Source organism: Pipistrellus hanaki (assembly GCF_964339955.1).
Source record: "Pipistrellus hanaki genome assembly, chromosome: 10".
Taxonomy (NCBI): Eukaryota; Metazoa; Chordata; class Mammalia; order Chiroptera; family Vespertilionidae; genus Pipistrellus; species Pipistrellus hanaki.
Genome location: NC_140512.1, coordinates 10,816,483 through 10,838,273, shown reverse-complemented (window position 1 = coordinate 10,838,273; position 21,791 = coordinate 10,816,483). Strand labels below are relative to the sequence as shown.

Genomic DNA, 21,791 nt, shown 5'->3' with positions numbered 1-21,791 from the left:
AGGCCTTGGGTGTTAGGGTTTCCCCGTGTTGACTTGTGTGAGAGAGTCAGATAGTTTAAGTCAGGTGGTAATTCAGTTGGAGTTTGCTAGATCACTACAGGTTTACATGGTCAGGACACTGTGGTGGGGAATCAGAGAAAACAGGGAAAGGCCACCTAACTTCTCTGCCACTTTGGTCAGATGACTTTCCAAATATAAACTTTCCTGAATGGAAGGACTTCAGAGGGCTTATGCCTTTTTTTAATCAACGGGTTTCCCCAATACTGAGTTTTGTAACCCTAAGAAGAAAGAAATTGTTCCTGTTTAGTCTAGGTAGGTTTCTGGAAGACCGGCACATACTGTCCTGTCTTAAATGAAATGTGTTCTACTTCTGGAATAATCATTTAAGGTTCAGGGCATTTTGGCTTTCTTGATTTCTAGGACCCATTAGCAAATTTGGAACCTCCTATTTCTTTGTCCCATTTTACAAGTAACATTTATTTAAGATCTTATTTCCCAATTAAGGATTTGCTTCTCCCCAGTCTGGACCAACACCCTTTCAGGTTGTGTGACCTTGGTATACTTAGTCACAGAAAGTAGCAATTAGCATGAGGTGATGCTGTTTTCCAACAAGGACCAAGAAAACTCATTAACTTAGTAGTTACGCTCTGAAATTAATGATAGTTCTTATAGTTAGTGAATTGTGTATGTAATTAGGAAATGTGAAAACGTGCTCAGTTCTCATTTTACATGTGTGCATGGGCAAGTCCCGCTGTCACTCAGGCTAAAATACATGGCTCTTGGCACTTGTGCCCAGGGGAGCCATTGAATGGAAGATTGCATGCCAGCGACCTCTAACCTGCACATTTGCAGGGAACTGCTCTTCGTTCTGTTGAGCACCTGCAGTGTGTCAGCTCTCCTACTAGGTGCTCGACATTGAGGTGTGTTGTAGGTATGAATGATGCGTATTTATGTATAGATATTTCATATTTTTGTTGTATAAAAACACGTGATGCTAACAGTTACAGAACATAGCATGTTTTTGCATATTTAAGCATAAACAAACATTTGCCTATTTTTATTTATAGTTATCACTTTGAAACGTAAATCTTAGCACCTTTTTGTGTTTGCAGATATTCAGAAACTTGTGAAAAGATTGAATTTGGTTCATGCATTTATGTTCTGATCTCTAACCTTATTTTTGCCAAGTTTGAAGGAGATTTAGATCATGATAGGGTATTCTATTTTTGGAGTTTGTCATGTACTTGGACATGTTTATCCTAAGAGTTAATAATATTTAACTTAAGAAAAATCTTATGACTGTAAGGCATCTGTCTGAAATTCTAAATTTATTTTACACTTCTTGATTCTTAGGTGAGTCAGAGATATAAAATCACTCATAAAAATTAATACACGGTGATTCTTTACAAAGGCGCTAACTGACCTAATTTACTTTGGTTAAAACGGGCTAGTTCTTGAAGTCCATGAGCTTGTGGTGATGCTATGTGGAACACTGACAGTGTGCTGGATTTTAGAGGCTTGAGAATCTTATTATTTAGAAGTATTTTCTGGCACTTGGATTTATAAGTATTCACTGTATGCTGTGTTATTTTCTCCATGCAGGGTGTGCTGGCAATGAAACCACATTTCCTCAAAATAAATGTATCTGAACTTAGTTTATGGGTAAGAATCAATCTATTTCAATGCATATGTTTTCCCTCTCTAAAATATGCCATTGGTTTTATGTTTTACTTTTAAAGAAATGATATATGCAATACAGGTGATCTAACAGTTTTATTACACATTAGGGCTCAATTTCATGTACTAAATTGCCCTCTCATGACCCAATTTGAGATTAATATTTGATAGGTAGTTAAAGAATTCCAGTTGTATTTATTGTCCATTTTTTTCCTAAGGAGTGGTGCATGTATAAGAAACTGTTGAGGGGGACTTTAACCGCAATTGCTGTATAAATCTTCTGTATAGTATGTTACTTTTTATAATAAGTTATACATTTATATTTTTAGTGATCACTCCTGGATTTTAGAGGATCATTGTTTTAATTTAAGGTGCATTTTTTTTTTTTAAAACATTTTCTCTTGGACACAGTTATTTATTTAGTATGTGATTAAAGCATTTTTTTTTCCTGAGCTATCTCTGAAATGGCTATGTAAAGCATCAGCTAGTCTTTGTTTTGTTGTGTTTTTCTTCTGTAGGTCATCCAAGGATGTTGTTGGTTATTTGGGACTGTCATACTCAAGTATCTGACATCTAAAATCTTTGGCATTGCAGATGATGTAAGTGCATTTTCGCTTCAACTTGAAAGACTTGAAAAGAATCAAACAGGCTTAAAAACAAATCACTTGGCTTATTAAAATGCCACCATTTAAACCAGATCCCAAGATGAAGTCTATACATCTTTATTTTATTTATTTATTATACCGTAGTAGGAGGTAAATGTGACTATGTATAGTCTGTATTCTTTACAATTAATGTCTCAATAGAATTGTTGTATTGGTCTTCCCATATCACAAAGATTATAATTTTTAAAATTTACCTTTATTGTTGAGAATATTGCAGATGTCCCCCATCTCCCCTTCTGCTAATCCCCTCCTCCCAGCTCCCGCCCAAATTATAAAATGTTCAGGCGAGAAAGCTCTAGAGACGTACGCTCATGTCAGAGGTCAGTGAGTCCTGGTTTCTCACTGGTTTCTCTGCAGTCCCCTCTGTCACAGTGAAAACGCTGTCTTCGGAGCATCTTCACCTGTTGGTCATGTTATAGAGTCTTTTCTTTCCTCCCCCTGAGAAGTTTATTTTTGAGCCTTTATATGTAATTTATTCCAAGTTAGTTTTATTAAGTGAAGGTTTTGTCGTTTGTTCTGTTTTGTTTTTTTTGGGGTAGGAGAGAAATTAAAAGGAGAATTTTGCTTTATAACATAAATTAAGGACCCTTCATATCATAATTTTGCTTTGGCTATTTTATTTTGCTATTTAGTAAGCATATTAATTAAATTTAAAAAGAACAAACACAAGAACCAACATGGAAAGAGTAAAAGCAAGCCACACATTTTCTTTATTTTATTGGCCGTCCTTTGTCCATGGTTCTGGAACTGGGTTCTGAGAAGTCCTGGGGCCCATCACTTCCCAGTCCCCTTGCCCAGCCCCCTCACCGGGCAGTGTAGCTTTCAGCTCTTACCCATTGTACATGGATACAGGTTCATATGAACAAGGGAATTTTTTGCTGAAAAAAGATTGAAAACAATTAGGCTATTAGTGGGTGGTCTAGAACCTCCAGAAAGATTTTTAAAAGTATGACACTGTAGTCTAAAATGTGTTCATGCACAATATGTACCTGCTGTGTGGCTGGCAGGAGAGTGCACCCTAGAGACACAAAGCTGATAAGACATGGTCTGGTGGGAAAGAGGAGCAAGTCCTTGTGGCTACAACACAGTGTGGCTACAGGAGACACTGTGGCTGCGGGAGACACAGTGTGGCTGCAGGGACACAGTGTGGCTGCACCAGCACTGAGACGCAGCAGTCAGGGAGGCTCCTAGCAGCCAGCTGGGGGGTGGGAGCAGAAGGTGATTGAGTCGCCAGGATGGGGACAGTGAGCAGGAAGAAAAGTGAGAGAGCCCAAGTCTTAGGTTTGTGGAATTTGCCCCCTCACGGGGGAAGGCAGACCAAGGTGTTCATTCAGGTTGAAATGTGTGTGAAGTGGTCTTTTCTGTTTTATTCAGATTCCTTATTTGGAATTGGAATTGACGTTAGGTATTAATATTTCCAAGCACCACCTCCTTGACTTTGTTGTGTTTCCCTTCGTCACCACGTCCGGCATCCTCTCGCTGCTGTGGGCTTGCTCTGGAGCTTTTCCTGATGCTTGAGGGAAAGCGTGTGGCTCCTTCGTTTTCAGCCTCTCTTATTTTTCAATAAATGCATTAAAGCTATAAATTTCCACACAAGCAGTACTTTTTGTGTGTCTCTTACAATGAACTCTTTTATGATTTTCTTTTTAACCTTGAGGTTAAGTTTTATGTTATTTAATTTCTAGCCAACAGGATTTTTAAAGCCTTTTATAGTTATCATTTTCCAATTTTATTGTATTTGTGATAAAAAATACAATTAGTACTATATGACTGTAATTTATTGCTGCATACCATGTGAACTTTTTTGAAAACATTTTACTTTTGTGCAAGGATAACATGTATTCTCTCTTTGTGAAGTTAGTATTTTATGCTTGTGTGCTTATTAATAGTATTATTCAGATTTTATATTAACGTTTGTCTGCTTTTTCTATTTTAGATGGAAATATTTAACATTTCTAGTGAACACAGTCCATTTACCTATTTCCTCTACAGTTTTTAGTTTTTTAAAAAATATATTTTTATTGATGGCAGAAGGGAAGGGAGAGGGAGAGACAGAAACATCAATGATGAGAGAGAGTTATTGATCAGCTGCTCCTGCAGGCCCACTCCTGGGGATCAAGCCTGCAACCTGGGGCACATGTGCCCTGACGGGGCATCGCACTGTGACCTCCTGACTCATAGGTTGATGCTCAACCATTGAGCCACATCAGCCAGGTGGTTGTTTTCTTTTATACAAATTGAATCTATAAAGTTAAATGTAAACATGCTTATGTTCGTGTGATCGTGCTTTGCTATTCATTTCGTCAGTGTGTGGTATTAGCCACTCTCTTCCATAGTCTTGCTTGCATTCAGTTTTGTGAGATATCAGGTTGCTGGCCTAGGCTTCTTTGGTTCGGTCTCTGGTATGGCTTATTCTCTTCTCTGTCCACCGTTCCCGCAGACGTTGGTTTAAGTATGTCTTGCATAGACAATATAACATGGGATTATTTCCCCCTTAAGCCCAATTGAGCAGCTGTTCTTTAATTAGTGAAGTAAGCTCTTTATTTCTGTGGCAGACAATTATCATTACAGCTGGGCCTATTGCTTGCATTTTATTTGAGATTTACCAACTATTTTTTCTTACTCTTTAGATGTTCTCTCTTGTTCATTGGACACACGGTTTTCTTAGGCTGTTTTAGGTGCTATTTGTTCTCCTGTTGATTTCTCAAAGTCATCAGCACCCATTTCTTCTCCAGCACAAGAAAGTGCTGTGAAATAGTTGAGCATGCCCCAGCACCCTCAGTTCCTACTCACCCTGACCCCTGCCGCCTGGATACCACAGGGATCTCAGTTAGGCTTTATTTTATAGGTAATTTTCCTCCTTTTCTTTGTTACCCCTTTTTAAGACAATATGAATTGGAAGTTTGGCAAATGTCTCATTTAAGTGAAAGTAACCTACCTTTCTCGCATGGCTTTTGGGAGGGGAGGGAGGTGGGCAGGAGCAATTGGTAACATGAAGGTTAAACAGATGTCGATTGTCGGTCGAAAAGCGGTTATTCCCAGCCTGCCCGCCTCCTGCTTCTTGTAGAAAGTCTCCGGTCCTTCTCAGAAAGCTGAGTTGATGTGTCATTTCCTTTGCTGTGTCCACTCTGTCGGTTGATGGGTGGCGGGGTGTCTGTGTGTTACCAGGCAGTGGTGTGCAGTGTAGGGCACCAGGGTTAACTCACTGAGCAGGGAAACCCGGGGGAAATGGCTTTGGTGTGCGGATGATTGACTTTGGAAGCAGGGTGCTGGTTGGAATGATCACATTGCTTTGAATACAATCAATACAAGTTTCTTATCCCACATCAGTTTTCTGTTAAAACTCCACTCAGATGTTTGGAGGAAAGCAGAGAGTGGCGGATTGAAAGACAAGCCTGCAGTGTTGGAGCTTTAATTTGTCAGTGAAAGAAGCGGGAACTGGGCAATTGGGGGTACAGTGCTTTGTTGTTTCACCAAAGCTCACTGTATAGGAATAGGAAGCTCTATCATGAGGTGACAACTACTTCCAGGTACTTTTAGGAATGAAGTGAATTATTACAATAAATGGCCTAATCTTACGGCACCTCGTTTCATTCCTTACTAGGCTCATATCGGCAACTTACTAACATCAAAATTCTTCAGCTACAAGGATTTCGACACGCTGCTGTATACGTGCGCAGCGGAGTTTGACTTCATGGAGAAGGAGGTAAGACAGGGTTCCTCGTCTTCCCCTTACGGTGTGGCTCCCTCGTCTGTCAGAAAGGGGATTCCTATGGTTTATGCTCTGCCCTGTGCTGTTACCTGAGTTTGAAGGAAAAGGCAAACCTGGCAGCTTAGAGGCAGCTGTTCTAGTGACATTGGTGCGGCTCCCCGGACTCTGGGTCCTCTCTCACCTCACAGTGCAGAGCCTGCACCCAGACGGCACTGGTGAGGAAACAGCCTTCCTTCCAGCCACCCCTGCCAGGCACAGCGCCGTCCAGGATCTCAGGCTCCCGCACTGCACTCACTCTGTGGTGCTGGTTGGAATGATCACATTGCTTTGAATACGATCGATACAAGTTTCTTATCCCACATCAGTTTTCTGTTAAAACTCCACTCAGATGTTTGGAGGAAAGCAGAGAGTGGCGGATTGAAAGACAAGCCTGCAGTGTGGCCTCATGTTCTGGAACAGAGGACTCCCTTCCGGTTCTATAGCTCTGGGCATGAGCAGCATGCTGCAGACAGACCACACGCACAGCAAAGCACTTTGCTGTCTTAATGGTATTTTATAGAGAACAGTATTTGCAGTACCTTGTGAGCTGGTTTGGTTCAACAAACATGCATATATTTGTGTCTTTTTATACCACCCATGTGGCCCTGATTTATGATATTTTATTATCTACGAAACATGTTTCTTTTTTTTAAATAGTATAGAATTTCTTGTGAGGGAAAGTGTTGGTGACAAGCAAATCAATTGCGATTTAGAAATTTCAAGTTCAGGATTGTTTAAGACTGTGACCTCAAATTATCGAGAGGTGTATAGGATTGCAATGTGCCAGGCTGTTAGTGAAGTTTTCCAGTAGTTTTTAAAATCTTTTATAAAGGAAATGCCAACATGTTTTATTCTTCTTGTAAATATTGGTCAGTGTGTGTGTGTGTGTGTGTGTGTGTGTGTGAGAGAGAGAGAGAGAGAGAGAGAGAGAGAGAGAGAGAGAGAGATAGGATCATGGTTAAGGTTTTATTTCTTAAAATACATTTTTATTAATTTCAGAGAGAGGAAAGGAGAGGGAGAGAGAGACAGAAACATCAATGATGAGAGAGAATCATTGATTGGCTGCCTCCTGCACACCCACTATTGGGGATCAGGCCAGAAACCTGGGCATGTGCCCTGATCTGGAATCAAACTGTGACCTCCTGGTTCATACATAAGTCCATGCTCAGCTGCTGAGCTGGGCCTGGCCCAGGTCCCCACAAAAAGCACAGGGAAGGTCCGGGCCCTTGAAGGAGTCATGCTGGCTGCAGCTGAATGTCAGGCGGGCCCAGGCGTTAGGGGAGCTGGTGCGAAGGGCGAACAGTCATCTCCCTCATCACATTTCACATGCTCACGTGTGAGGATCTGTTAGTGTTTTCAACTCAACACTTTGGGGAAATTTGTTTCTATGGAAACGCATCTTCATTTGTATAACAGGAGTCTGTGGTTAGATTGGACCCTCGCTGGGTGCATGCTCATGTTTCCCTTTACTTAGTTCATTATTCGAAATGAAATTTTGTCTGTTCACAATAACACTTTCTTCTGACAAAGCATCCCTGTGCATTTCAGACTCCACTGAGGTACACGAAGACGCTGCTGCTTCCCGTGGTCCTCGTGGTGTTTGCTGCGATCGTCAGAAAGGTACGTCCGCTCTTTCTTGCTGCAAAGCCCTTACGAGCTCTTCCGAGGAGGCGTGTGTGCTGGCTACATGTTATTCCAGCACATGGACTTAGTGAAACAGTCAGTATTTCTTACTATTCGCCTCGGAGGAACATTAATAACCCTTAAAACATCCCGCTGTCTGCCTGCTCAAAATAGACCCGAGGAAAGGGTGGCTCAGGCTTGATAGGCATGTATTTGAAAGACAAGATCAAAGAGGCCTTATTGACCCAGATACAGTGGTTTCCGCCAGTGTAAATTATTACCAACTTGCTTTAACTCTTATGCAGTAGCTCCCTAATCTTTCACATGTGCCTTTGTGAGTCATCTGCACAGTGTTCACTAACTCCTGGATTGGATTTATTATTAATCAAAAGGAAAAATGGAATAGTACCTATATATTATTAAACTCAATAAAATGGTTAGACTCCCAGCTTGGCTTTGATATTGAAACTTTAAGCCCAGATATAGGTCAGGGAAGTTGCAATTTTAGCAAATAGCAGGTGTGATGGCCTCTCTTTTTTCTTTAAGAGTTGGTGGAGTTAACCGTAGGCATTTTAAGAGAATGAATTGAGATTGACCTGTAATAGAATAACAGGTGATAGACCCTGACAGTTTTCTGATCTGTAGCTAATAAGGTCTGTTTAATACAATGTTGCATATTTGTAGGATATTCTGCATTATAATTGTCGGTCACATTATGTACTGGCACTTCCCCAAAACACATCAAGTGCATTATTTCAGCTGGTTATTTGACAGCACTGTGGGGTACCCATTTGGACAGATGCGGAATCAGAAGATCTGAGAGGTTGCTCCCTGCCTCACCGCAATCCACGGGAAAGCTAGGGCAGCGGGGAGGGAACCCACACCTTCCTCCCTAGCGGCCTGTGCGGGATCCAGCTTGGAGCCTCACAGCCCAGGCCAGTCTGATCAGCTTAGGTCCGTCAGTGCCGCTGTCGGCCAGGCTCTGCCTCCTTTGCACTTTTGCACACTTTATGTGGGTCTGCACCCAGAAGGAAGTAAAAAACACTAGATGCTGGCAACCCAGAGGGCATGGAACAGACACCATCTGGGTGGCTGCAGGCAACAGAGACTTAGTTTGGGTCAAGGAAGTGGGGATGTTTGATTTAAGAAGGAAGATTCGACTGGAAAGAAGTTCAGTATTTCCCATATTTAAAAGCCTGCCACTTGGAAATCAGATTACATTCATTTGGCTCCTTAGAATTATGGCCAACTCCAGGAGGCAGGACCTTTGACCAGAACTGATCCAAAGTGATTAGGAGAGTGTTGCAGACTCAGGAGCAGCCGGTGGCTCTTCCGGAGCTGGGTTAACCCAGTTAGCGGTTAGGGGGGGCCCGAGGACATCTGCGGGATGGCATTGCCGGTCACAGGGCCGCTCAGGGACTGCTCAGCCTGAAAAGGCTGTTCTCAGTCTCGGTGTCTGCGACGGGGTGGCCTGGAGGGAAGAAGTCACCGAGTGTGAATCGGGAGCCAGAGGGCCGGTTTGCAGACCCAGGAAAGGCTCCGTCCCTCCCGGGAGCCCACTTCCTCCGCCTGAGGAACGAGGACCGGAAACCCGCCTGCCCGATTGTCTGCTCCAGAACTCTGCAGATACAACGTTGTGTCGTCGGAATTATTACTTTCTGAGTTAGCTCTTCTCTTCACACTTTTATTTAAGTAAAAGTTTGAAAGTTCAGAAGACACTTGAGTTAAAATTCTGCTTTTCCCCAAACAGCTATTCTGAAGTGTTTGAAATCTTTTTGCAGATCATTAGTGACATGTGGGGTGTCTTATCTAAACCACAGACACAACTAAGGTAAATATGCTATTAATAATGTTCTACTTCCTCTATTTATTATAAAGTAGATACAGTGTGTTAAGTGCATAGTTCTGTGTTGTATACCGACATTTGCTAATTGTTGTTTCCCTGGTTGTCATCCCCTCTTCGCTTTCCTAGTTATTTCTTACGTGTGTGCAGAGCCCAGCACATCCTTGTCCACACTCCAGGCCCCTCCCCGCCCAGGCCAACAGGACCTGCTCATGGTCTGTGCCTGAGGGACACAGCATGTGCTTCGTTCAGCAGGGAAAATAGGATTCTGTCGATGGTTTCAGGACCAGAGAAGGGCAGGGAAATATGAAACGGGATCCACACTGCACTTTTTATGCAAAAATACATTTCAAATGGAACAAAGATTCAGGGGGGAAAATGAAACCTTGTTTGTATGAGGCAGTAACACAGGGAGATGACGTGGGAGTGACTGAGGACGGGGCACAGTGGGAAGCATGGTGACTCATGTCACCAGTGGACATGAGGCGATTGAGGAGGGGGCCCCGCATGTGGGGACAGGGCTCCTGTAGGCCGGCAGGAGCAGCAGGAGTCTCGTGTGACTAGAGCTTGGTGATCAGCAGGGACCTGACCAAGGATAAGGAGTGGGGACCAGTTCAGGAAGGCGGTAGGCGATGTGTTAGGGATTTGAGTTTCTGCTAGTTACCGAGGACCCAGTGGAGAGTTTTGGGCAGGGAGTGGCGGCCTGGATTCCCATGTTCAAGGTTGCTCTGGGGATTATGAAGGCATCTGTAAGGTGGGGCGCAAGGTGGGGTCAGAGGGGGAGTGTGAGCCTCAAGCACACATCCTCCTCAGGGAGTTCAAGCTGGCAAAGCTGAAGATGGGGTTTTGAGGCTTTTGTATTCCAGAGCTGCTGCTAAAATAATCTGTGTGGCTTCCTCGATTGTCTCTATAGCAGCTACAGTTTAGGGGGGCTGAGGGAGCACGGGGTGGGGGGCAGGGTTTGGTACTGCTCTGCGGGGCGGCTGCGGTGAGCGGCCGGCTCCCCTGCCTCCCTTCGGCCTGGTGAACGTTCATGGCGTCAGACCTATGGCCCGCCCATGCAGCATCGCCCTCTCTTCCCAATAAACTGTCTTACGGGCTGTAGCCGGTTTGGGTTTATCACTTTCAGTTATTTGGCTTTACATAGATGCGTCCTGAGGGACTATTACAGGAGCTGTAAAACTCACATTTGTACCATAAAAATGCAAACCATTGAAGAAGTGCTTCCTCGGAGATTTAATAGCAGTTTTTCTTTTCCCATTTCAGAAGCCACCAGTGTGAGCACGGAGAGGTAAAGACGTAGCGTTTGTCTATGTGGATGTTTTTCCCAGTCCCACCTCCCGAGGTTACTAGTCGGTGTCACTGCTCACCTTCAGACTAGGCCTTGTGTTGGATGAGAATAGGACAGACGTGACTGTCACGTTAGGTAGGAGCCCACGTGGTCCTCTCCTCTGTGAGCACCCACGTGACAGCAGCCATCTCTGGCGCCATCAGAGACGGCGGAGAGTCTGGCTGACTGGAGATTGCTTTCCCCTCGGCTCGCCTTGCCCGGGGCTTCGGAGATGTGACCGCTGCTGCCCCCGGCTCCTGGTGACTCAGCCTGGGTTTTCCCCTTCTTTTTCTTTAAATTGAGGTATAATTGACATGTAACATTATATTATAGTTGGAGCTGCAACACATAATGATTGGAATGTATATACATTGCAAAACCATCACCACAACATGTCTAGTTAACTCCCGCCACCCTACTCAGCTACAGGAATTGCCCTTTCTGCCCTCTGATGGCCTCTGCGCTCTCCTCTCAGCACACGCATGGCCAGGCAGCCAGTGAGGCCGCACCGCACGCTCCGCCTGGCCTGGCCTGGTGGCTGGGCCGGCACAGTGCGGCTTAACCGCAGCGGTTTCCGCCTGCCGCTCCCGCCGGGGCCTGCGAGCGCGAGGGAGCTTCAGAGCGTGCCTCCATGATGGAGCTGGAGCCCTCAGACAGAGTGGAGGGTTGGACAGTGAATATGGGGACTTGTTTATTTCAGAAGTGAGAATGTTGTTACTAAGAAGCACTACCTTTTCTGTATGTCCACCGTTTTAACGCCGTCGTCTCAAACAGCCGGGGTGAAACTCTCCTTTTCCTTCCAGCTGGTTTACCATGCACTGCAGCTGGTCGCGTACACAGCCCTTGGTGTTTTAATTATGAGACTAAAGCTCTTCCTGACGCCACACATGTGTGTCATGGCTTCCTTGATCTGCTCGAGACAGGTAAGGCGTGGCTCGGCGTGGTAGCCACTGCGCTGACGTCACAGCCCTTGGTGTTGAGGGACCTGAGACAATAATGAACAAAGAACCCAGACTTCTTTAAATGATCATCATTGAAGCTCTTCATGGTTTTGTACTGATTATTCCTACAAAGCCAAAGCTGATTATGTTCTAGCTCCTAACTTCTAGAATAGTTCTTGACAAACAACCGTCAGTGCCGTGAATTCAGGAATGATTACTACAGCTGTTGAAGGGAAGCAGAGCTCAACTGTAGGAATAATTTGTTTGCTTTGACATTCATATCATAAAGAATTCTAACAATTGATTTTGTTTGACCAGTACTTTCAAGTTACATGTTCTCTCCGTATTGAGCTTTACAGGATCTTCATTGAGTCCACATGTGCATACAGATGTATGCCAAGCTTCAGTGCTTCTCGTTTAAAATAGCCTGCTGGGTATTTGCTGTTTCTTTGCCTGGATACCTGCCTCCTTGCTCTGTAGTCACAGATTTATGCTTCCACTGAGTCAACTTTTCTTTTTAATTTTTTAAATTGATTTCAGAGAAGAAGGGAGAGGGAGAGAGAGATAGAAACATTAACAATGAGAGAGAATCATTCATCAGCTGCCACCTGCATGTCCCCTCCTTGGGATTGAACTCGCAACCTGGGCATGAGCTCTTGACTGGAATCGAACCCGGGACCCTTCAGGCCGATGCTCTGTCCACTAAGCCAAACCGGCTAGGGCCACAGTATCACCTTTGCATCAGTCAAGTGGCCCTGTGTGGCAGCAGTACCTCTTTCAACGTAGCAGTATTTACTAGGCTTCTAAAGCACGTTCTGGGGATGAGGGTAGAGCAATGGGTGGAACGCCTAAAGGCACCATTTTCCGTGTTTGTCCTCGGAAGCCATCTTTGGGAGAGAATGGTAGCGGCACGTGTCGTTATGGAGAGTGGACTCTGGATAAGGAAAACACCAGCCGGCCTCTGGTTCCCAGGCCGAATATTGTTGGGTGTGAGAGGCACTGCTTTCCAGGGTCGATGCAGGGAGACTGCTGTTCCTGCCCTGCAGCCCCCCAGCCTGGCAGGAAGCTTTCCCTGTACCCCATCTCTCCATGACCCCCCTCTCCCCCACAGTGAGACTGAGGCCCTAGGTACCCCGGGCTGGCCTCTGGGGCGGGTGCTCCATGCACAGCCACCTGCGGAAGGACCCTGCACCGAGCTCCGGGCTCTGCTGTGGCTCCTGTGATCTCATAGTCTTCACACAAGGGGCCCCATTCTCATCTTGCAGTGGCCTGGCCTGGCCTTGTCTGACTAGGAGGAGAGAGAGTGAGTTGAGAGAAGAGCTTCTTAAATCTCTGCCCGCTAGTGTAAGGGGTGGTGGGAGAATCCTCTGATTCCCACGGTCACTGTCTGTGGAACTTTTCCGTAGAGTAACCCATGTTTTATTGGGGCCCTCGCAGAGGTGGTTCTCCGGGAAGAACGTGTGCGTGTTGGAGCATGCTGCTTCCTACTGACACTTACCTGCCCTGTGCCTTTGCCTTGGTTTCAGCTGTTCGGATGGCTCTTCTGCAAAGTGCACCCAGGCGCCGTTGTTTTTGCTCTGTTGGCAGCAATGTCGATTCAAGGTTCTGCAAATCTGCAAACCCAGTGGAATATCGTAGGGGAATTCAGCAATTTACCCCAAGAAGAACTTATAGAATGGATCAAATATAGTACCAAACCAGGTAAAAGAAAAGTAGTGTTTTGCCCAAATTTTACATGCACTGCAAAACCCTGAACCCCAGGAACTGCCAGTAGCCTTACTCTTTCTAGTCAGTGCTGCTTGTGGGTTATCCAGAAGAGAGATTTCAGTCTTTTTCTAAAAAATATTTTTATTGATTTCAGAGAGGAAGTTTGAAGGAGAGGGAGATAGAAATATCAGTGATGAGAGAGAACCATTGCTTGGCTGCTTCCTGCATGTCCCCTACTGGGATTGAGCCCACAACCCTAGCATATGCCTTGACTGGGAATTGAACAATGACATCTGGTTCATAGGCCAACGCTCAACCACTGAACCACACGGGCCGGGTAAGGTCTCAATCTTGCTTAAGTGGTTTGCAAAGGAAATGGTAGGCTTATTTTTTTATTAATTAATTTTGCTATTTTCCATAAATTCCAGTTTTTTTTTTAAAGTTATACATGCCACTATTTAAAAGAATTTTTATGCTTGTTTTCTTCATGAATTTTTAATCTTAGCCAAATGAACTCATAATCTTGAAATGAACTCATGGGATCTTTATGTTTAAAGAGAGAGATTTTGTCATCTAAGTATCAAATGACTGAATATGAAATCATCTTTATAAATTTTTGGTGCTGTAAAAGTTTCTTAGTCAAGTTGATACGTCTTTCCTAGGAAAGCTATCCAAGACGTGTACAGTAACATAACACAAAACCCTCAATAGGGAGACTGTGAGGCTGTCTTCCGAGGAAATGGGCTCCTGGAGCTGGGTGGGAGCTGGGTGGCGGCTGCTTCGTTATTAGCCATCGGACTGACTGTGGCTCTGCCTTGAGCCGTTACGTGGCCTCCGCTTCTTTGAGGTGAGCGCCCTCCTAAGATGTGGCTCCTGCTTTGCAGACGCGGTGTTTGCGGGCGCCATGCCCACTATGGCGAGTGTGAAACTCTCCGCCCTGCGGCCCGTTGTGAACCACCCGCACTATGAAGATGCAGGTTTGAGGTACAGGGTTCCCCTGGAAACAGATTTCCGTACACACAGTGCAGGGGCCGCACAGTGACCGGGAGGCAGGTTTCCGGACACGCAGTGGGGGGGCCGCACAGTGACTGGCTTCAGCAGGGGTGTGGTGAGCTGGGCCTCACAGAGTTGGGAGAAGCTGGAGGTAGATGCTAAGTTACTTGCCAACGTGAGGCTCCACAGTGCAGTACAGCCCACCTTGGGCTTACCTTCCCACCAGGCACCGAGGAGGCCCAGCCTGTCAGCCCAGGCAGGCTCCCAAACACTGCTATCACTCGTCCTCCTCAGGCGCCTGGGGACGCCTTAGCCTGTAGCTTCTGGAAGTTTTCTCATGGCCCATTTTTATGAAATTCCATTCAAAGATGCTTTTATTCTGGTTTTCACCAGTATAATCTGTTAAAATGATTTTGTGTTTTGTCTTTTACTGTTTTTTTTTTTTCTCCTTAAAAACATAAAAGTATGCTTTTGAAAAGGAAATAGACTCCATTTTCGTGCAATTTCTAGGATAGGTCAAGCTATTCCTTTTCTAAGGGACTGGGTGAATCCTAGCAATAACAGTGGGATATACATTTTATAAATAAAAAGCTTTTCATTGTTTAAAAAAAAAAAAAAAAAAAAAAAAAGCATTCCTGGCAAGCTGATTTCCAGAGCAGTATGTTGGATGATTTTAGCTTTTGCAAACCTAGGGATGGCATGGAGAGCCGCTGACGCTGGCCTCCGGGGTCAGGGCTGCCGGGGCCGCGGGAGAGCCCAGCTTGTGCTTATGCAGCGCATCCCGCCCCCTCTTGCTGTGGGAGTGTCGTGTTAGAACCAAGCAGATACAGTGGTGCCTCACACAACGAACTTAATTCGTTCCAGGAGCAAGCTTGTTATGCGAAAAGTTCGTTATGTGAAAATCGTTTTCCCATAACAATACATGTTAAAAAAAATAATTCGTTCTGTAGCATAAAATATGCTAAGATGACATAAAAAAAAATATGCTAAGATGACATATTTTTATTTAGATACATCTAAAAACATAATTTTTTTTTAAAAAAACACACATTTTTTTGATTTTAAGACAGACTAAGTAGAGTCTACCGAATCTTGCACATCTTCATCCATTTTCTGCTTTTTGGCCGATGGTTTCATGAAAAACCTGTCCAAAGTTCGCTGTGCAAGGCGTTCGTTATGCGAGGCACCACTGTAGACAAAAAGCCCACGTGTGGGAGCCCCTCTCCCGGTCTCCGGTGCCTCCTCCCCCCTTCCTTCTGCCCCCTCCCCGGGCCCTGAGTGGGCTCCTGTGGGGAGCCTCCGGCCCAGTCTCCTTGGCGCCTTTGCATCTCCACACTCTTCTGCCCGATTCTTTTCCTTCAAAGAGCCAGGACGAAAATAGTGTACTCGATGTATAGCCGCAAAGCCGCCGAGGAAGTGAAGCGAGAACTGGTCAAGTTACAAGTGAATTACTACATCCTGGAGGAGTCGTGGTGCGTGAGGAGATCCAAGTGAGTACTCCGCAGCTCGTGTTTGCCGACCGGGGCCAGGGAAGGTGGCAGGCTCCTGGCAGGCGCTTCATTCAGTCGTCAGGGTGAGATGCAGCATTTAGCAAAGTAGAAGTGGAAATATTTGTAAGGTAACTGAATTGGTGTTTTTTCCTTCCGCCATTACAGAAATCTGTTTCTTTATAATGATTGGCACATGTACACTTCCTTAAAAGGCAGTAGACAGGCACTGATTGATAATTTCCCAAATTGTTAATATTTGCCTGTGATATTTTTTAATCTTTTATTTCAAATTGGATGTCTTTTCTCTAAAAGACTTGCAGAGGCTGAGACCACACAGCCGAGACTCTGGTTGTGATGACGTGGTGAGGCCTGGACATCCCTGCCACCCCGTGGCCTGGATGGAGGGGCCCTCCCAGTAGCAGCTTAGACAGAAACTTCTCTCTTGCTGTTTCACGTCTTATTTGGGTGGGAAAAGGGCTAACTTTACCCTGACCCATATGCTCTTGGGCTTACCGTTTTAAAAAAATGCCTGTTTCACAGAGCCGCTCACTAAGGGTGTAGCAGCAAGAGTTGGTAAGACCCTCAAAGCTAGTGTGGTCCACAGTGGACTGCAGCTGCGCTGGGTGACTGGGCAGCAAGGACAGCAGCGTGCTGCTGGAACACCAAGCCTTGGCTCCGGGCAGGGCAAGGACGTGAGCGTCTCCTCAGAAATCGGGGATTTTTATGGAATGCTCCTGTTGCTCATTCTCTCTGCTCTTTAGCTAAACAGAAGCCGTCAGGAGAGTGCTATCAATGGCTTGATCATACTTACTCACGTGTATTTCAATGTACACAAGGGTGTTCAGACAGACCAATTAGATATGCACTTAGGAGTAAAAGCAGTTCTGGGACACAGTTTGTCCAAGTTGCCCACCAGGAAACTCCAACAGTTGTTGATTATTGAACAGTTTTTCTGTGAATATGTCCCAAGTGACTTGTCTTGAATCAGGATTTATGAAAAATATTATTGTTCTTAGAGTTATGTTTTAGAAAATGCTTGAAGTCCTTTTGAACATAAGAATGTATATGAAGTTCATATACTCATCTTTAACTTGGATAAATTTAGGACAAAAAACTCTAAACTTTTCTCACACTTTTTTATGAGGCCTTTCTAATAACTGGGTGGGGCTGACATCTGCTGTCAGAAGTACTCCTTTAAAAAACATTTTTATTGATTTAAGAGAGGAAGGGAGAGGGAGAGAGAGAGAGAGAGAGAAATATCAGTGATGAGAGAGAATCTTTGATCTGGATGCCCCACACTGGGCATTGAGCCCTTAACCTGGACATGTGCCCTGATTGTAGATCCTGGTTCATAGGTCAATGCTCAACCACTGAACCACACTGTGCAGCACTCCATTTTTTTTTTAATGGTGATTTTCACTGTGCTTGGCCTTACTCCAAGGCCCTGCCAGCCTGAGACAACTGTAGGTCTCGGGGACAGAAATGTCATGTTTCATGATCCTCCCGCCACCCAAGCTAGTGACGAACCTTGGTTCAAGAGTCTTCATGTTCCCTGGGCCTGGCAGAGGAGTGTGGGTCGGTGCTGAGGTGGGAGCGCCCGGGATGTGCGTGGCAGTTGTAGTTCACATACTCCCAGCAGAGCCCTGCTGTCTGTACATGAGGAATTTGGTCAGGCAGTTAATCTGCACCCTGAACAGTCAGCAGTGAAGCCCCATTGAGACAGAGCTTGTTGCCAGCACAGGACTCAGAGGTGGATGCTGGGGAGCTGGCGTCCCCACGGGGACCTTCAGTTGCCCTTGTGTTTGCTCAGCGAAAGTGGGGAGGCAGAAGCGTAGGAAGTGACTTTCTCTAACCCGTTATCCCCACACCCGATCTGTTGCAAGATTTCAGCCAGACTGATGATAAAGCTCAGGACAGCTCAGGACTTAGTCCTTGAAACAAAATGCACACTGTGCCTTCCGTTCTGAGAGGGAAGCAAACCGGCGCTCAGAGCGGACGCGGGGGAGAAAGACTGATGGCGAGGGCTGCCGTAGTTTCTTGGCAGACTTTCCTCCCGCATTGGGATCTTCCTTCTCCCCGGCCTGGGCCCTCACTCCCAGCTCCGCCATGCCGGCCTGAGACACCTGCGTGCCAGGACAGAGCAACCTCCCCGACCAGAGGAGCATGGGGAACTCACAGCCAGAAGAAAGGACAGGGACTAACATTTACCTCGTGTTTGGTTCATGCTGGCACTTGGGTGAGCCCTAAATTATACGATCTCTTTTACAAGTGGCTTAATTGTGTGCCTTGATTATTCCTTATTACTTGACATCCCGTGTTCCAATAACATATGAAAATACACTCAAATGCGAGTTATAGATGAGCTTTTAATTAATTGCTCTCAATTCTCTGCTTTCTTTCTCATTAGTCCCAATGATACAGTTGACATGAAATTAAAATACATGAATTTAGGAGAAAATTATTCAGTTTTTCACTGATGCTGTTTGAAGATGTAGCTGGCCGGCCTGGGGAGATTTGGGGAACTCCACAGAGACTGAGGGATGTTACACTTGGGCAGACAGAACTCCCCAAGACAGCTCTGCCTTCTCTTTCCTCCTGCGAGCAGGGGAGCTCAGGAGCCGGGTGTTACTGCTTCCTGTGCAGGTCACTCTCGGCTGCATTGGCCTGTGTGTGCTAACAGCCTGGCCTCGGCTCCTGGAGAGAACGAGAAGGCACACGAGCTGAGCCCAGTCGAGTGTGCTCAGTGTTGGTAGAATCTGGGGGGAGCCACGGTGTGCAAAACTGCATCGAACACTCTGCACCCGAACACTCGTGGGGAAAACCTCCCGTGGAGATTGTTTGACGGAGGCCACGTGAAAGTCGTGTCGCCCTTTGTCACGGTGATAGCGCTGCTTCCAGAAGCAGAGCTTTCGGAAGGAGAGAGACACGGAATGTTGATGCAAGCATGGCTTTATTGTGGTAACAGGGGAAACAGTTAAATATCCCCGAAGGGAGAGTGGTTATAGAATGCATAGGAGTACTTGCCACAATTAAAGAGTAAAGCGGGTCTGTATGTAATGAGATAGAAAGGGCCACGTTTCATTGGCCAGTGAGGAGCCCCGAGCAGCTCTTGTGTGTGAAAGCAGCCCTGGGCGTCAGTGCATGCACCTGCCCGTGCCTCCGCGGCCTGTGTCTGAGCCAGAGGACGGAGGTCTGGCCAGGATGTGCCGGGCTCTGCAGGAGCCCCTCTGAGGATGGCTGGGAAGGGATGCTGACACTTTCTGGATGATTGACTCCCTCTAAGTAAAGATGCTCTGAAAAGGGAAAGGATTGCATTCTGCCACTGTGCTTGCCCCCGGTGGAGGGTAGGGAGCAGGGTTGCCATTGGGAATAGAGGGACTTGCTGGGAATGGCTTTTTCTCTGAGAAAAAAAGTGAAGCAATGGTGACAAAACGAGCAGTTGCCAGCCCTCTATAATTTCTCCTTTTATTTTTCTGTTTTTATTTTATAAATTTCTCAAAGTGAATAGAAGATTGTGAACTTGCGTTCACCTTCTCTGTTTTAGGGACTGGGCCAGTGTCGTGTAGCATGTCCCACACGTGGGCTTGCCCCCGCGACCCTCAGGACTAGGTTCAGTTTGGCAGAGAAGTCGTGTGCGCTTCCCATTCCGTGTCCCTTAGGAGTGCACATCCCTCCGTTCCTTCATCCGTGAGGCTAAGTCCCATCACGTGATTGAAGCATGTCCTTACTCCAGTTTAAGTAGACAGCTTTCCTTTATGATTAATGAGAAATCTATAGAGTGGTACGTAGAGGCCATTTGTTCATCCCCTTTCTCAACAGCATTTCACCAGATACCCTTTGTATCCAATTTTCATTCCTTGCTGAATCGATGATTACTTTAGTGCTTTTAAGTATTGGGCAATATAGATTTGAAAGTGATGTGATCAGTGGGTATGTGAGGATAGATTTAATAAACAGTAATTGGGCCAAGAGCTACTGGGAAAAAATTAAAATCACACTCTACCTCACATCATACAGAAAAATTAATTGCAATTGAGTTCTAGGTTTAAATGTACACAGCAAACTTAAAACTTTCATGGGAGAATACGCAACGTATGTGTTCATGATAGTGTGTTATGGAAGAATTCTTTAAACAAGACAAAAGTCATAAGCTCTGAAAGAAAAGACTGACATTTTGGAGTATAATATAAAAATCTTCAATATACAAAAGCTAAAAAAAAAAAAGGAAAATGTGAACCCTAGCAAAAGCTATCAATTCTAGATTTGAAATAAATGTTATCTCGAAGACCTTAATCTCATTTGGGCAAATGTCACACAATACCAATTTTACTTATGTTCTTTAAATAAGTATGTCGCTTTCAAGATTGAAGTATGCATTCAGTTAAGATGTGAGTGTAACACTACTGCATTTTCTTGAAGTTGGCTCATTCTGGAATACAGTTTATGGAAAGTTGCATAAATATGAACTAAGTAAACTTGCCAATTAAAATTTGTAAAATTAATATAATAGGATACCTCTTCCTATGTGCTGAGTACGATGCTAGATACAGTGTCTCTATTAATCCTTATGCACAGCCAAGCCAGGGGTATTTCTATTTTACAAATGTGGGGTGAGGCTGGCGAACCGGCCTAATGCACATTCTGGTAAGCAGCTGAGGCAGAGGTAACCAGCTCTCTCCCCACCACTGCATCCACGTACTTGATAGGTGTGTTTCGTTAGCACCAGCTTGGTTGTGTTCCCCTTGTTCTAAGGAGGGCTTAGGGCGGCGCACACTGTCAGTTACTCTGAGAGGATTTTTTGAACTCAGTTAGTTGAGTTGGAGCAGGTGAAAGGAGGGAGGGCGGGAATACAGTGTGTGCTCTGCTTCCCCTGTGCTCTGACCCCACTGGCTCCCGTGCTTGCATCTTCTAGGCCCGGCTGCAGCATGCCTGAGATCTGGGATGTGGAGGACCCCGCCAACGCCGGGAAGCCGCCCTTGTGCACCCTCCTGGTGAAGGACTCGGAGCCTCACTTCACCACCGTGTTCCAGAACAGTGTTTACAAAGTCTTAGAAGTTATCGAAGAATGACCTCGGCCTCCGGAGGACAGTCACGGTTTTAACGTTTTGCTAATAACTCATGCTTTGTTTTTAAGCAGATCCCAAAAACTTTTATAGCCAACTGTTTTCAAACAGGAAAATGTCTTATTTGGTCGATTCGAATGTCATTCTGATTGTAAAAGTACGTATACCACTATGAGTTGGGTACTATTTCAATGCACCCCTTAAAATTTGCTATGCAAATGAGTATGTGCTTGTATTTGACTTAGACATTTGTGCTAAAAGGAGCAAAGCTACCTGTCTACAAAATAAACAGGTGATAACAAAGATGATATGAAAATATGGTGATTCTGAGCTCTGTGAGGCTGACTTCACAGCTCACGGACTATTATGCCCTTGCTTTTGCGTCTGCCTCTCGCTCTTGTCTTTGGGACACGCCAGCGATCACGGGAACACCTCAGCCCTGTGGGTCCCTGTCATCAGGGTAGACGGGGCTGCGGTGGTGGTGGCTGTGTGGAATTACCTGCTTACTTCCCTTCTCCCTGTTCGTTCGTCTGTTGCTCTTGTTAACGAAGCGTGTCCTGCCCGTTAACGATCCAGACTCAGACCTAAGGGTCCGGCCCGTGGCTGTGCCAGCCCGCAGTGCGGCGCGAGCGTTTCCTCTCCCTCCGCCCTCGCCCCTCTCAGCATTCTTTGTCAGATTAGTGGTATTTACTCATTTAGTTCCTTCTC

At 45.4% G+C, this 21,791-nt stretch overlaps 1 protein-coding gene across 1 annotated transcript in view; it reads left to right on the top strand.

The window, feature by feature from the left end:
- DPY19L1 (dpy-19 like C-mannosyltransferase 1) overlaps nt 1-21,386 on the top strand; it is a 54,429-nt gene extending 33,043 nt beyond the window's left edge. The window contains exons 12-22 of the mRNA XM_084896863.1: nt 1,603-1,662; nt 2,196-2,276; nt 5,947-6,048; nt 7,642-7,713; nt 9,498-9,547; nt 10,826-10,850; nt 11,693-11,812; nt 13,357-13,531; nt 14,422-14,521; nt 15,895-16,020; nt 20,933-21,386. Coding sequence (XP_084752989.1) covers nt 1,603-1,662; nt 2,196-2,276; nt 5,947-6,048; nt 7,642-7,713; nt 9,498-9,547; nt 10,826-10,850; nt 11,693-11,812; nt 13,357-13,531; nt 14,422-14,521; nt 15,895-16,020; nt 20,933-21,089 — 1,068 coding nt within the window. The 3' untranslated portion in view covers nt 21,090-21,386. The remainder of the gene's footprint in view (nt 1-1,602; nt 1,663-2,195; nt 2,277-5,946; nt 6,049-7,641; nt 7,714-9,497; nt 9,548-10,825; nt 10,851-11,692; nt 11,813-13,356; nt 13,532-14,421; nt 14,522-15,894; nt 16,021-20,932) is intronic.
- The last annotated feature ends 405 nt before the right edge of the window (nt 21,387-21,791 follow it).